Source organism: Rhinolophus sinicus, chromosome 9 (assembly GCF_057876585.1).
Source record: "Rhinolophus sinicus isolate RSI-liver-muscle chromosome 9, RSI-T2T, whole genome shotgun sequence".
In the NCBI taxonomy this organism is placed as follows: domain Eukaryota; kingdom Metazoa; phylum Chordata; class Mammalia; order Chiroptera; family Rhinolophidae; genus Rhinolophus; species Rhinolophus sinicus.
Genome location: NC_142509.1, coordinates 14,399,220 through 14,415,123, shown reverse-complemented (window position 1 = coordinate 14,415,123; position 15,904 = coordinate 14,399,220). Strand labels below are relative to the sequence as shown.

Here is a 15,904-nt window from a genome sequence, read left to right as displayed (position 1 = left end):
CAAGTTCAGGGCCCAGGAGATGTGGCTTACTAGCTGAGGGATTTCAGCCCCATGCCACGGGTGGGACGTGATTGCATGAAAGTGAATGCAGTCGTAGCCAGCACTCCTGGAAATCTGGTGTCCAGATGGAGGGCAAAAATCATTCTGTAAATACAGCTGCATGTACTGAGAACGTGCTGGAGAGCTTCTAGCACAGCCCAAAGGCTGGGGTGGAGGGGTGGGGCTAGAGACTGTCTCACAAGGAAACCAGGCTGAGAAGGAGCAGAAGGCTTCTAGAAATGTTGTAAGCATCGAAGGATTTCGATGTGATAGAGGGCTGACCTCCTCTAGTTGCTGCAAAGGGCAGTAGGCAGACACTCCAGGGATGTTGGAGTCTAGGGAGCCATTCCCTCACAGGCAACAGAGCTGGGGTCCAGGGTGTGGGCTCTGGGCTAAGCGGCCTGAGTTCCAGCCTCACTCCTCACTAGCTGTATGACCCTGAGCAAGTTGCTGATGCTCTTTGTACTTCAGTCCCCTATCTCCACAATGGAGGTAATAATAGTGTTTAACTCACAGGGTTGAGATCATACTTGGACAGCCCTTGAAAGTGTCTAGCGGAGTAGTGTTCAACATTTGGTAATGTCTGGAGACATTTTGGTTGTCACAGCTTGGGAGTGGGGGGTTCTACTGGCGTCTAGTGGGTCGAAGTCACCATCCTGTGCTGTACAGGACAGTGCCCACTACAATGACTCATCTGGGCCCACCTAGTAAGTGTTGCACCTAGTAAGTGCACAGTACATTTCAGTTATGAATAAGGGATGCAATACATTTTTAATCCTATTACTTGTGTGTCAGACATTTACGAGGTGTGATCAAACAACACAGTGAATGTTTAAATAAAAAAAATTTATTTATTTATTTATTTTTTTTGGGGGGGTTTCTCTTTTTTTAAAAAATTTATTTTTTAAAAAAATTTATTACAGTAAGACACATTGCCATTAATCCTCCTCAAAATACTCCCCCTCACTTCGAACAGACTTATCCCATCATTCTTGCCACTTTCTGAAGCAGTTCTGGAAGTCCTCTTTCGTGAGTGTCTTTAGTTGTGCTGTTGTGGCTGCCTTGATTTCCTGAATCATTTTGACTTTGGGGAAGAGCCAGAAGTTGCATGGTGCCAGATCCAGGGAATAAGGTGAATGAGGACACACCATAATGTTTTTTTTTTTGTTGTTTTTTTTTTTTTTTTTTTAATTTTTATTGGGGAAGGGGAACAGGACTTTATTGGGGAACAATGGTCAAATTGTTGTCCTTTCAATCTTAGTTGTGGGGGGTTCTGTTCAGCTTCAAGTTGTTGTTCTTTCAGTCTTAGTTGTGGAGGGCACAGCTCAGCTCCAGGTCCAGTTGCCATCACTAGTTGCAGGGGGCACAGCCCACCATCCCTTGCGGGAGTCGAACCGGCAACCTTGTGGTTGAGAGGACAGGCTCCAACCAACTGAGCCATCTGGGAGCTCAGCGGCAGCTCAGCTCAAGGTGCCGTGTTCAATTTTAGTTGCAGGGGGCGCTGCCCACCATCCCTTGCGGGAGTCGAGGAATTGAACTGGCAACCTTGTGGTTGAGAGCCCACGCTCCAACCAACAACTGAGCCATCCGGGAGGCAGCTCAGCTCAAGGTGCCGTGTTCAATTTTAGTTGCAGGGGGCGGTGCCCACCATCCCTTGCGGGACTCAAGGAATTGAACTGGCAACCTTGTGGTTGAGAGCCCACTGGCCCATGTGGGAATCGAACCGGCAGCCTTCGGAGTTAGGAGCACGGAGCTCTAACCGCCTGAGCCACCGGGCCGGCCCCCCATAATGTTTTTATTTGACAGAAATTGCCGTGTACCAGAAGTGATGTGTGACACAGAGCATTGTCATGATGGAGGATGATTTACAGCACGCTTTAAAACACACCTTCTCTCAACCGTCGCTTACAACCAACTGACTGCACCAAACAGTTGAAACTTGTCACGCACTGTTACTGAGGTTAGATGCACCAGTTCCCGTATTGGAGATCCCTTTCTTTCCTTGGATGGCACTCGGCAGCAGCAGTCACCATATTTTGTGACCACAACGGAAAGGCTCCATGTTACACATCGCTTCTGGTACGGCAATTTCTGTCAAATAAAAACATTACGGTGTGTCCTCATCCACCTTATTCACTGGTGGCACCGTGCGACTTCTGGCTCTTCCCCAAAGTCAAAATGACCATGAAAGGTAAATGTTTTGAGTCAGATCGGGGCATTGAGGCAGCCATGACAGGGCAACTAAAGACACTCACGAAAGAGGACTTCCAGAACTGCTTCAGGAAGTGGCAAAAACGATGGGATAAGTGTGTTAAAAGCGAGGGGGAGTATTCTGAGGGGGATTAATGACAATGTGTCTTTTACTGTAATACATATTTTTAAAGTTTAAAAATTCACCATATTTTTTTTTTATCACACCTTGTGTATCTGCTACGTTCTAGTCACTGTAGTAAAGTCTGTCTAGCAATATGAAGAAGTCCTGGACCAGAGGTCATAGGCTGACGGACAAATATGAAAACACATAATCATATAATTATAATTTTTTATAATATATAATGTAATTATGTGATAAAGCATCTTCTATATTCCAGGTATTCTGATAGACCCTTGGTGTAAACAAGCTTCTGAGTTTAGAGGTCAGAGGATAGTGGGCAAGGCATGAAAAGCAGTAATTCTATAATATGAAATGAAATTACCTGTTAAGCTCTAAAATCAAGATAGAAACAATATTTTGTGGGAAGAGAAACAGCAGTTGCTTAGAACTGTCAGAGAAGACTGTGAAGGAGGTGCCACTGAGCTGATGCTGCAGAAGGAGTGGGGTTGTCAGGTGAGCAGGTGGGGAGGGCCTTCAGGCACAGGCAGGGGAGGAAGGAAGCGGGGCTCCTGTTGTGCGCCTGGAAGAGGGTCGGGCCAGAGATGCAGCTGCAGGGCTGCGTTTGAAGGACCCTGATTGCCGCTGAGGAGTTTGACTTTTCATTTAAGGAATGGGGAGTAATTGAAGCAGGAGGGTGGTTCAATCCAAATTGTTTCTTAGAAAGACACCATGTTGGCTGTTCGGAAGAAGGGGCTTGAGAGGAAAGTCCAGTGGTAAAGAGACCCATTAGGAAGCCGATGAACTGGGGTGGGATATAGAATCAATCTCTGGCTTGAGAAGAGGAGAAAGAAGGCTATATTCTGAATATTTCTGAGTCTCTAGACTATGTGGCCTTTATACTGGGGCTGAGTTTTATAAGACTTTATATTCCCTGTGCCTCCCCCAGTGCCAAGCGGGAGTTCAGCAAACATTTGCTGGAATGGGGAAATGAAGCAGAATCGATAATATTTAGTAACTGTTTAGTAGGGATGGTGTGAAGGGGAGGGAGATGTTGGAAGACAGAGATGATGATAGTGGAGGGGCGAGTGGGGGTAGGGAAAGATGGGTGCAGTTTGAGACGTGCTAAGTTTGAAGAGTTTAAGGTCATCCAGGCAGGATGTGCCATAGAAAATGAGAAATATTAGAATGGGATCTAGGAGAGAAATTAAAGGGCTGAAAAATAAAGGGCTTGAATCATCAGGGTATAAGCAATCGTTAAACCCCTGGAATCGAATGAACTTGTCCTGTGAAAACAAGCAGGGGAGAGCAGAGGTTCAAGGACAGATCCCTGGAGATTGCCAGCACTTAGAGGAAGCAGAGCCAGCTTGCAGACGGTCACAGAGGTAGGAGGACAGCCTGGAGAGAGTCTGGACCAGGAGCCAAGAAGGAGGCGTCGGCTAACAGGATCAAAGGCTTCAGCGTCCCAGAAGAGTGAAGGAGGCCACTGAGAGCCTCAGCAAGAGTGATTTCAGCATAAAAATAAGGGTGAGAGCCAGGGGTGGGGGGTTGAGTGGGAAATGAGGATGTAGCCCGCATAAGGACGTTTGATCTTTGGAGGCAAGGATGGAGATACAGGGGTTGCTTGAGGAGGAGACTGAGGCAGAGAGGGCTGCTGTTGTTTTCGTAGGAAGAAGGAGACGTGAGTATGTTCCTAAGTCAAAGGGAGTGGAGAAGGAGGGAGAGATGGAAGGGTCAGGATAAGCAAGGGGAATCGCTGACCTGAAATAATGCTGGAAAGGCGGGTGGAGACCCAGTGTCCAGGTGTAGGGATGAGGAAGGAGCAGGAGGGGCAGGTGAGTCTAGAGGTGACAGGTGGGCAGCTCCAGTTTTCCTTGCAGAACTGAGGGACAGGTCTCTGAACCAATAAGAACGGAACCTGTGCTTCTGTCCACCCTGTTCTTATCACAGCCTTTTCAGGAACATTAAGTCCTATCCCTTGATGGGCCCAGCGGCTCTGAGGGGTCTGGCAGCATGCTGTGCCCTTGGGGGACACATAGTCCTGTTCCTCTTGGGACAGTGGGTACCTGCTGTATGTTAGCTGTGAGTTGGGGCGGCATGAGTCATGGGTGCTGCTTCTGTGGTGCCTTTACTTTTTCAGCTGGTACCCCCTGTCTGCCCTTCGGCAAGTTCTGTGGCAGCGCTCAGCAGCCTCACTTGCACCAGGGACACTGTAGTTCCTGGCAGAGTTCCAAGAGAGCACACAGCCTTCCTGCCCTGGGGTCAGCTTTGCCTAGCTGGTTGGGTGAGCTGGGTTCCCTTAGAGTTGCTGGCAGGCAGAGGCTGGTGTACCTTGGACATGAGTGGATCAAATGCCTGCCCTCCTACACAGGTACCCTATTTTGACTTTTCTCCTGTCCTTTTGTACCCAGGGGCTCAGTCAGTAATGTGGGGGGAGCTCCTGGGAGAAGGCTACCAGTTGCTACCAGTTGGTAGCAACCAGCCCAAGAAATCCACGCTCTTAGAATGTCCGAGGGCTGCTGAACCATCCTTGTGACTGGGCCCAGCAAGGTGAGGGGGTGGGATAATGAAATCCCGGACGGGGTATCTTAGAGCAAGCCCTGAGACTAGCCAGCCTGCCTAGCACAACACCAGCACAGTTTGGGAATCAACACACCCATGCAAAACTTTCTTGGTCAAAGAAGGGCTAGTTGTCTTGTTGCTCAGGACCAGATCAGTGCTGGTCACCTCTGATGGCCAAGGCCTCCTCCATCGAGGGCCGCCTACAGGGCAGCTGACTATCTTTACACTTCTCAGGTGATTGATTGCCTTCTGCAATCAGTGTTGTGATGTGATAGTTGCTATCAAGGGAGATAGGTGAGACGGAGTGAATCCTGGTCATGAAAGGAAGATTGGGGGAGAGTGCAGGTAGGAGAGCATGCAGTTCATAAAGTCATGAAATGTTAGCCCTGGAAGGATCCTGGTCTCAGCCTAGCAGCAGGGTACCACCTGGGAGCTGGTTAGGATGGGCCCCTCCGACACCCACCAAGTCAGAACGTGCATGTGAGTGTTTGAGGAGCATGCTTTCACCACCCTCCGCACCAGGCCTTCGCACCCTTAAAATTGCATCCGAGTGCTGAGCCAGAGCAATTGCCTCAGAATTCCTAGGTGTGGGACAAGCCAGATATTACCCCAGACAGTTCTCCCATTCAACCTCGTGAAGTACATGCCTCTGTCTTAACCAGCCTTCTCAAACTTGAATGTGCATATGAATCATCAGGGGATCTTATTCAAATGCAGATTCTGATTTTGTGTATCTGGAGATGGACCGTGATGACGACTTTTTAATAAGGTCCCTAGGGACCTATGCTGCTGATCAGATATATTTTTACCTGCAAGCATCTAAGACCAACTTCCCAGGTGTATAGCCAAAGAAACTGAGGGTCAGAGAGGAAGGGACTCCCCCAGTGTAGCCCAATGTTATTCATTCAGTATTCCCGGAGTGCTGGCTGTGTGCCAGGCAGCGGGCTAGATGCAGGGCCTAAAGCTGGGGCCCAGACAGACCTCACTCCTCCCCTCACAGAGCTTATATTCCAGTGGGAGAATCAGAAAGCAAGCACATAAGTCACTAAACTACTTAGCGATCAGAAGTGCTGTGAAGGCGATACAGAGGCAACGGAATAGGGAATGTGGGCAGTGGCTGTGGGTAAATAGGGATGTGCATGTTTGGAAAAGCAGTCAGGGAAGTTACTAGAACCGTGACTTTCACTGGGGTCTTCTAATTACACACTTAGGACTTTCCTGGACAGGGCGATCCTTCATTCCCACTGGGGTTAGAGGGCGGGGGCTCCTGATTCTACTGAGGACACCTAACTCTGGCCCTCACCTGGCTCCTCACTCTCAAGACTCGCATTCTTTGGGGCTCGTGGACTCTGAGTGGAGCCTGTGGACTGAGTGGAGCCTGGGGAATGCCCCCTGGGAGCAGAGCAGGACTCCATAGGATGATGTTCAGGGTCATTGATTTACGATCGGTGAAAAAAACCAGGCTTTGTCCAGATGCCGTCTCCTGTCCGTGAGAAATATTTGAGATGTTTCATTTGTCCCCGAGAGCATACAGACACTAGTCCTCCCCTCTTTTTTCTGATTAAAAAGAATCACGGGGGCTGCTTGTGGCAATGCCCGTCCCAGTCCACCGGGCCGACTGACGCAGTCCCAGGGAAGGGCCCCGGAATCTGGGCTGTTAGTTGGCAGCGCAGGTGATTCTCATGCTGCTGATCACCGGGGGACCCAGCCTGGAGAGAAGAAACTGGTGCTTGGTGGTGGGTGCCTGTGCCCTTTGGTGTGGCTGTGGAAGCGGCAGAAATGTCCTAGCCAGTGACTCCGGAGCGTGGCCCTGACTGAGTTTGTGATTTAGGGACCCCTCTGTTTACCTGCGAGTAGCAGCTCCCCACTTGCACTGCCCGTCCTTACCTGAAAGGGTCTCCCACTGCCTGTTTGACTAACCAGACCCTCCTGCTCCCCGCACTCCTCATTCAAACACCCTGCCTTCACTGCGTTTCCCCACATGCCTGGGTGGTGAGGGCTTGAATGCTGTTTGCAGCTAGTCAGAGTCCAGAGGACTGGAGGAGGCCTCGTGGACCATCTCGTAGCCACACCCTCAGGCCAGTGTCTGGCGTGAGCAGACCTCTGGCTGGAGTAGGGGGAGACTGATGATGGAGTGGTGGGCAGTGGCCAGAACCAAGAGGAGGCCTTGGATGGTGGCAAATAGACAAACTTCAGTTGCGTGACATACGAATAACACCCTTGTACAGTTAGCTTAACTTTCATGTAAAAAGTGGGGAGAGGTACCCACTCACCTCCTGGAGCTGGTCCTTCCCAGGTCACAATGCGGAAGAGGACGGTGAGGGGAACCATGCCAGGGAAGCTGGAGCCGGCCAGTCTGGCATGGAACCTAATGCTTCAGGGGTGGGACTTGGTTTTCCTTTCTGTGGCACAGGACGCCCCTGCCCCCCAGACCGCTGATGCTGCCTTTGAGGGGCTGGGGGGTGTCCAGAGTGTGAAGGTCCCTCTGTGGATGACTGCTCTGAAGCAGCTTTGTGCTTTCTGGGGGTGGGAAGAGGCAGATTGTGTCCTGCTCCAGTGTCTGGCGGGAGTATGTGTGGAGCTGACCAGACATCTGTGACTCCTATGTCCTAGGTGGCCCGAGGCAGCCGGGATGCCAGCTCTCCCCAGAAACCCTGCTACCTGCTGAGAAACATGATCAGCAAGTCCCGTGAGTGTTGTCCAAGAGCTCTCCACCCTGAAGGATGGGCCCCCCAGAAGCAGTCTTCAGCATCATCCTGGGAGCCCTGGGGGTTGTGAGGGACAGAACCCCTCTCTGCATCTTGAGGGACATTGGGAATGCTTAGGTGCAAGCCCTGTGCTGGAAAGCAACGGCCAGGCTAGGGCCAGGACTGGGTCCGCTGGAGGTGGGGTGGCAGGGGCCCAAGATGGGGCCCGTGAGAAGGTGGACCAGGTCTGTACCTGCCTGTTTCTGCCTCCAGCTCCTCTGTGCATGTGCCCTGCAGGCTGGAAGCTCCTGGCCATGCTGGCGCTGGTCCTGGTCGTCATGGTATGGTACTCCATCTCCCGAGAAGACAGGTACATTGAGCTGTGAGTCTAGCTTCCGTGTCCTTCCCTTGGTTCTTCTCAGGAACGGGGCTTGGTGGCGTGGAGGTCATGGGGTGGGGAGGGAGTGGGGCAGGAGGGTTCAGAGAGCCTCTCCCTTCAACTTAGCACAAAATCCTTCCGTGAGGGTAGGTAGTAGTGGGTTTGGGGGGTAGGGTCTGGGCTGACTCCCCTGGGCCCTCCACCAGGGGTTTTAGGAAAAGGAAGAGGTGGATCCTCAATGGTTTGGTTTCAAAGTAGAACTTGGGTTGAGATGATTCCACCCTGTAAGTCACTCTCCAGCACTTGGGACCGATGTGCCGTGGGACAGAGTTGAGGCTGCCTGGGATGCCGGCCCGGGGCCCCTGGGCCCCTGGGTCCCTAGGCTGACTAGAGTGCCTTCCTCCTCTCCTTTTTTGTCCCCAGTTTTTATTTTCCCATCCCAGAGAAGAAGGAGCCATGCCTGCAGGGTGAGGCAGAGAGGAAGGCCTCTAAGCTCTTTGGCAAGTAAGTACTACTTGAGGCTGAGGGTGTTGGGGCAGGACATGGGATGAGCTGGGAGTTTCACAGGGGGAGGGTCTCCATGCAGGCCGGAAGGAGGGACTGTGCTGGTGGACATGGGTTAGGTGAAGCCCGTGAGGCAGCGAGAGGTCCTTGGACGGGCATGTAATGTTAGTCAGGGGCCTGACCTGGATTCTGACATGAAGTGTCATTCCTTTCGCATCCCCGCCCTGCTCTCACTTCCGTTCAGCTACTCGCGAGATCAGCCTGTCTTCCTGCGGCTTAAGGATTATTTCTGGGTCAAGACACCCTCTGCCTACGAGCTGCCTTACGGGACCAAGGGGAGTGGTAAGTAGGGAACAGTGGTGTTGTGGGAACAGTGGGCTGACTTCGGCCACACTCTTCTTGTTCTTTGCTGTCCACAGTCTCAAGGGCCCAAGTTCTCAGCCGGTCTTAGATTCCGGGGTCAGGGGAGGAGAAGGCAGGCAAGCCTCTGAGGAGTAGTGGAGGGAGAGTGGCAGCCTTTGGAACGCTGGCTGTTGTCGTCAGCCACGTCCAATCGGTTCTTTTGTAGAAGACCTGCTGCTCCGGGTTCTAGCCATCACCAGCTACTCCATTCCGGAGAGCATCCAGAGGTAAGGAGACTGTCCTCTTACCCCAGTCTGAGCAGCTCCTTTTTGCCCCAGTGTGAAATAGTCATGGCCCAGCACCTCCAGTGAGCCTTCCTGTCTCTGGTCTCCTGTGGCCAATTTGACCCTTTTTCCTAATCTGCCCGTCTCTGGGGCAGTCCCCACGGCAACTAAGCCTGGGCGACAGCTGCTACCGGAGCAGGCAGACTGCTGCAGGTGTCACCGTGGCAACAGGCAGGCCTGGGCAGCATGTGAGGGGGCTCTGAAGCGGGGTTTCTTACTGGTACTCCTCAGGCGTCTTCTCTCCTTTCCTCTTCTCTCTTCCATGCTCTGCTCAGGTTCCTCTCCTGTTGCAGAAGCCCAGGGCTGCAGAGTGAGCAGGACCATTAGCAGGACTCCTTGGAGATGCCTGGTCCATGGGGACCGGGGCTGAGGGGGCCTGGGGAGGGATCCTGAGCCAGGCCCGGGGCAGACCCAGCACAGGAGAGTTCAGTGGAGCAAGGATTGCTTCTGCATCTGAGCCCCCTCTTCCCATGCCAGCCTCAAGTGCCGCCGCTGCGTGGTGGTGGGCAATGGGCACCGGCTTCGCAACAGCTCACTGGGAGATGCCATCGACAAGTACGACATGGTCATCAGGTCTGTATGACCATCCCTCCCCTCTCCTGTTTGGGAGCGACTGTAGACAGGCCCAGTGGGCCCCTAGGTCATAGGCGTCTTCCTCCCGCCTCCCAGATTGAACAATGCCCCGGTGGCTGGCTACGAAGGCGACGTGGGCTCCAAGACCACCATGCGTCTCTTCTACCCAGAATCCGCCCACTTCAACCCCAAAGTGGAGAACAACCCAGACACGCTCCTTGTGCTGGTGGCTTTCAAGGCGATGGACTTCCACTGGATTGAGACCATCTTGAGTGATAAGAAGCGGGTAAGTGGGGGGATGGGGAGGGGTCAAGGCCCGAGGCAGGACCTCCCGTTCCATGATGTCTGCCCTGCAGTCCTAGAGCTGGTGAGGGGAAGGCATGAACTCAGTCTTTGGTGGGGCTTCCGATGGCCCGCCTGCCAGCCCAGGCCTGAGCCCCTGTGGGAGTCAGGTAGCAGCCAAGGGTATCCCAAGCCCAAGGCTGCCTGGGACAGAAAAGCTGCCAAATTATGTTTGCCAGTGAGAAACTTGGGAGCAGAGGAGCCGGTCAGGTCAGTAGTTATCTCCAGGCAGGGGGCAGGTTAGGACAGTCAAAATGCAGGTCCCCCAGTGGCCCCCAGAAAGTCCACTGTGTCTCTTTGTCATCCAGTCAAATGCTGAACTGTCCAGTCTGGTGTTTTTGCCAAGTGTTTACACAACCCCAAACTCAAGCCCCTCCACCTGTTTGGAGACCCCTGGAAATGGGAATGGTTTGGACCCCATACTTTACACACCTTGTCACCTGGCCTCCCCTGGGGGTGGGAGGTGCTGTCTCTTCTCTCTCTCCTTGCTTCCCTCTGGTCTCCCTTCCTATCTCTGGTGCAGGCCTCTACCTCCCTTCCCTCTCACCCTGAGGGTCTCTGCCATCACGTGGGCCCCGTCCCCTGGCTGAGGACCACTGGGCTGGCCTTGAGAAATAGGTCTTTGCCCACTTGCATCTCTCCCTTCCAACCCCATCCTCCTAGGTGCGAAAAGGCTTCTGGAAACAGCCTCCCCTCATCTGGGACGTCAATCCCAAACAGATTCGGATTCTCAACCCCTTCTTCATGGAGATTGCAGCTGACAAACTGCTGAGCCTGCCCATGCAGCAGCCACGCAAGATTAAGCAGGTGATGGCGCAACAGGCAAGCCAGAGTGTTGGGGTCCCAGGTGGGAAGTAGGTGGGACAGTCCTAGAGGCTTAGGAAGCCGTTGAGGACCCTATCAGAGGGTAGAATAATAACAGAGATTGGAAATAACAGTTCACATATGAATAGTACCAGGTAAAGCCCGCGGACCACGGCCTTTAGCCACATGTGTAATCAAAATTATTACCGTGTTTCCCCGAAAATAAGACCTAACCGGAAAATAAGCCCTAGCATGATTTCGATGACATCCCCTGAACATAAACCCTAATGCGTCTTTTGGAGCACACCTTAATATAAGACCCGGTCTTATTTTTGGGGAAACACAGTAGCAGCCAGGGAGAGCACATGCTTGAGAACCGCGGGACATCTCCAAAGTGGGGAGTGATGGGAGCGTACTTCTAGGCTTGGGGCTGGAGTTAGGGGATGGTTTTAGCAGGTGCTGGTCAGTAAACTGGTGAGTTGCCGGGACAGCCATGTTCTTTTCTTTAGAACTACTCAGCTTGTGCAGTTGCTGTTAGATCACTTTTTCTTACATATTAGTCGAATGACTTCAGCGTTTGCGCTTACAGTTTGTCTTGCATGTCATGGTCAATTTGGGGAGTCATGGCGCAGTTTTGCAAGTTAGAGTTTTGGTTTCAACTCTCAGTACCCTAGTGGTCTTTGGCTGTGGGCTTTAAAATGCTTGTAGCTTCCCAAATACTTGCACACGTGTCTTTTGAACCTCAGAGGGACTGTGTGGGAGAGTGGGCAGAGGTAACCAGCAGACATAGACAGGACCCGCATACCCCTTGCTGTGTGGCCTGGGGCAAGTCTACCACTCGGAGCCCCCATTCTCTTTATCTGTGTGCCAGGGCTAAAATTAGCACCGACCTCCGAAGGCCATTGCAGGATTTGAAAAGATAATTATGTAACACGCCTATCATGGAGATTGGTACACAGTGGACGCTCAATACATATATGCACAATTTTGAGTAAATGATTTTTTTTCCACTGAGTATCTACTGTGATTGAGATTCATATGGCTGCTTTTGTGACTGCTCAGTGCCAGGCCCCAAGAATGCATGCGGGGAGTAAGACGTGCTCCTTGCCCTAAGGACACTCCAGTTAGCAGAATAAACACACAGATAGTAGTAGCAGGGAGTGGCAAAGTGCCCCAGCAGAGTTGTTCCAAGTGCTGTGGCTTCTCAGAAGAGGGGCAGGCCTCTGCTAGGGGGCTGTCTCAGGGGAGGCGCCCCCCAGGAGGTGGTGCTGCTGTTGGGCCTTGAGGGGTCATGGGGCCATCAGGCAGAGGACTGGGAAAAGGTGTATCATGGCAGGACCAAACACTCCCCCGGCACTGAGTTCTCGTGTGGGTGGAGTTGCAGCAACAGCAAGAAGGCGTTTTATGCCCCTGATGGGGCGTGAGGCAGAAGTAAAGGCTGGAGAGGAAGGCAAGAGAAAGGAAGGACCCAGCTCCTGTGGCGGGAAGGGAAACAGAAGGGATGGACTTCATCTGTATTAGTTTCCTGTCATTGCTTAACAAATAACCACAGCTTAATGACGTAAAACAACAGCCATGCTTCTCCCCGTGGTTCCGTAGGTCAGAAGTCCGGCAGCATAGGGTGTCTGGGTTCTCTGCTTAGGGTGTGCAGGTTTCCCGAAAGTAGAGCCTTCCTATAAGACCTCTTGTAAGACGAAATGGTATAAAACAAAGAAGCAATTACCATTGATTTCTGTGTCTTTATTTCTTTCACCACAATTGAACGCTTACTTACGTCCAGTTTTATGCTGAGCATAACCCCCTTACAAGTGCTCTTAGGCTTTTCTGATACCTTAGGACACATCTTACTTATGGATGCACAGAATAAATTGAGATAACGCACAGCAGCTCACAGACACAGTTCAAAGCTCTGGTGGCTTGAGACTGAGATGCTGAGTGTGGTTCCCAGGAAAGGAGGTTGGTGTGGCCACTCTCACTGCAAAACAGACTCTGAACACTATGTTCACTTTTTGCCTTTTTTCATAAAAGCGAAAATCTTCTTCGAATTTCTTTTGGTTAGCGAACACAGGAACTAATGTATTAGGTTGGTGCAAAAGTAATTGCTGTTTTTGCAATTCTTTCTAACCTTTTAAACTACAATTACTTTTGTACCAACCTAATAGGTCTTTCGTAAAAATGAAGTGGCGTAACATGAACTTTTCGAAACGCGGGGCATAGCTGCACAAGGCTGGAATCAAGAAGGCAGCCAGATGAGTTTTGTCTGGAGGCTGGTGGAGTGACGGAGGTTCACTTCTAAGCTCATTCTTATTGGAAGAATTCAGTTCCTTTGGGTTGCAGGACCGAGGTCCCCTTTTCTTGCTGCCTTTCAGCTGGGATAGCAGAGAACACCGTCAGCTCATAGAGGCTGCCCGTATTCCTTGCCATGTGGCCCCCTCCATCTTTAGGCTAGCCTTGACATGATAAATCCTTCTTATGCTTCCCGTCTCTGACTTTTTCCACTGCTGAGCTCTAGACCCAGATGGACAAGCTCATGAAATGAGGTAAAGCCCACCACTAGGATGCTGTCCCTGTCTTACAGTCAACTGTGCCGTCTAGAGCAGTGTAACATGATGTAACGTACCTCATCATAGCCATAGTTTCCACAGACACTCAAAGGTGAGGGTCACTGGGGGTCATCTTGGAATTCTCGTGCTACAACATTTACTTTACAGGTGGAATTGAGAGATTTATGACAATTCTAAGTTTCCAGCTTTGACAACTGGGTGGGCGGTAATATGTTGAACTAACATAGGGAATACAGGGGAATAGGAGAGTTTGGTGAGTTTAAGGAGCCTGTATCCAGGCAGAGCTGGCTAGAAGGCGATGGAAATGTGGTTCCGTGAAGGTCTGAACTGGATGAGGTAACAGTGGTAATTAAAGCAACAGGGTGTTAGTAAAACAGAAGGCCCAGGCAGAAAGTAATAGATGAAATGATAGCAGAGCTCAGAAACACACACTGGAAAAACTCTGGTGTCAGGAGGCCCGACAAGGTCCAGAGAGGCGCTCCTTACTGGCAGTGGGCAGCAGAAGTGGTCTGGAAGGCAGAAGCTGAGGAAGGTGAGATCTGTGAGCTTAGGATAGCCGGTTGCCCATCCCTGTGGATGAATTTGGGAGGGAGATAGCGAGGTCCTTCCAGCAGCCCAGAAGGTGAGTGGAAAAGTCTTGCCATTCTCCACTGTACAGAAAGGGAGAGCCCACCTCATAAAGGGGCATACAGCCCATGAGCGTGGGGTCCCCAGGTCTTCTGAAAGAGGTGAGGTCCTTCAAGGTGTAAAGCAGAACCTTCCCACCCGTTAGTGAGTTGCTTAACAGTTGTAAGCCTCATTTCCCCATCTGTCCTGTGCAGTATGACAGCCACGAGCCGCAGAAGGCTACTTAAATTTTAATTAACATAAAATGAAATAAAAAATTCAGTGCTTAGCTACACAAGCCCCATTGACTTGCTCAGTCACCCGCTGTGGCTGTGGTTGCCATACAGGACAGCACAGAGGAAAGTGCTGTTGCAGAATGCTGGCCTAGAAGATGCTGAAAGGAGCAGGGCTCCCTCTAATACCTTCCCCACCCCTTGTCCCTCAGAAGCCCACCACAGGCCTGTTGGCCATCACCCTGGCCCTCCACCTCTGCGACATGGTACACATCGCTGGCTTTGGCTACCCAGATGCCCACAACAGGAAGCAGACCATTCACTACTATGAGCAGATCACGCTCAAGTCCATGGCGGTAAGCGGCCCCTGCCTGCACGCTGGGTGGGGCAGACCAGCCTGGGACACTGGGTGAATGAAGAGTGCCCGTGGCCCAGAAGTGGCTCACGGTGAGGTAATTCAGAGAGTCAGGACTGGCACCAAGGCATCTGGGCTTCCTGGCCAGTGTCCTCTGTATTTGGCCACATAGATTCTGTCTTCCTTCCCAAAGGCAGCATGGGGAAGGTGCTCCCAGAGTGTGCGGCTGTGGGGAGGGCCACGAGAATGTCTTGGGCCACGGACATCCCTAGAAATCCCCGTTCACTTCCTTGGCTGTCTCCACAGGGGTCAGGCCACAACGTCTCCCAAGAGGCCCTGGCCATCAAACGGATGCTGGAAATTGGAGCAGTCAAGAACCTCACTTACTTCTGACTGGGGCAGGAGCTGTACCCATCGGTCTGCCCACTCTGCTGCCTGAGCCACGCCCAGTCATGTGGGGGTGCCTGGTGCCAGCATGACCAGCTTGGACTCCCCCTCGCCTGTGTGGGAGGGGTCCCCTGGACTGGCCAAGTCTGAGATGAGGCCATGTCCCTGGCAGCTCTCATGGAGGCCAGATCTAGTCAGAGTGGAGGCCCCCGGGTGCTGGGATCTCAGGCAAGGAACGAGCCTTGCTGTAGCATCTCCTGTCTGCCAGTGCTGGGAGATTATTTAATGGGCTATTTAATTAAGGGGAAGAAAGTGCTGTGGGCTGGTCTCATAGCATCCAGAAAAGGGGGCATATACTGTGTTCTGACCACTTTTTATAAAAACAGAAAAGTGATGGGCCCACGAAGACCTAGACCCAGAGCAGACCTCCCAGGAGGGCGGGTCGTCTGGAGTAGTTGGATGCCCTTCAGAGAGGAGCTGCTCCTCCCAGCAGGCATGGGAAAAGCAGTGGTAGGGGTGTTCCATGGAGAAGGGAACCTCATCTAGAAAAGAGGTTCCAAACATATTAAACTATTTTTCCTAAAACAGAAGCAGTTGTGATACCCCGTGTCCTTTCAGATTGGGGAGGACATGGATGGGCAGTGGGACACGGCAGTTGGCGCCTCTCCCGGCAGTGGACAGGCTTGTGAAAGACTCAGTGGGACCCAGAGCAGGCCATGGTCATTCAAGAAATGTATTTATTGAGTAGTGCTTGGTGCCAAGTCATACGTTGTCACCTTGGCATAGCAGGAAAACAAGTGCCCAGAGCAGCCTTGTCTGCTGGACACCCAGCCTGGCATCCTTCATCCTGGTTTGCTTCCCAGACGTAGGGA

At 51.9% G+C, this 15,904-nt stretch overlaps 1 protein-coding gene across 30 annotated transcripts in view; it reads left to right on the top strand.

Annotated features, from left to right (window-relative positions):
- The window catches only part of ST3GAL4 (ST3 beta-galactoside alpha-2,3-sialyltransferase 4), a 36,719-nt gene extending 21,097 nt beyond the window's left edge, over nucleotides 1-15,622 (top strand). For 4 of the 30 annotated variants that reach the window (XM_074321192.2, XM_074321201.2, XM_074321209.2 and 1 more), the window contains 10 exons: nucleotides 7,526-7,601; nucleotides 7,873-7,981; nucleotides 8,402-8,482; nucleotides 8,727-8,824; nucleotides 9,051-9,111; nucleotides 9,646-9,741; nucleotides 9,838-10,027; nucleotides 10,747-10,905; nucleotides 14,503-14,646; nucleotides 14,952-15,622. In XM_074321192.2, coding sequence (XP_074177293.1) covers nucleotides 7,586-7,601; nucleotides 7,873-7,981; nucleotides 8,402-8,482; nucleotides 8,727-8,824; nucleotides 9,051-9,111; nucleotides 9,646-9,741; nucleotides 9,838-10,027; nucleotides 10,747-10,905; nucleotides 14,503-14,646; nucleotides 14,952-15,038 — 1,041 coding nt within the window. In that variant the 5' untranslated portion in view covers nucleotides 7,526-7,585 and the 3' untranslated portion in view covers nucleotides 15,039-15,622. Of the gene's footprint in view, nucleotides 1-3,526; nucleotides 3,878-4,577; nucleotides 4,722-4,875; nucleotides 4,901-7,525; nucleotides 7,602-7,872; nucleotides 7,982-8,401; nucleotides 8,483-8,726; nucleotides 8,825-9,050; nucleotides 9,112-9,645; nucleotides 9,742-9,837; nucleotides 10,028-10,746; nucleotides 10,906-14,502; nucleotides 14,647-14,951 lie in introns of those variants that run through there. The other 26 variants (XM_074321195.2, XM_074321203.2, XM_074321212.2 and 23 more) reach the window with 17 other exon arrangements.
- The last annotated feature ends 282 nt before the right edge of the window (nucleotides 15,623-15,904 follow it).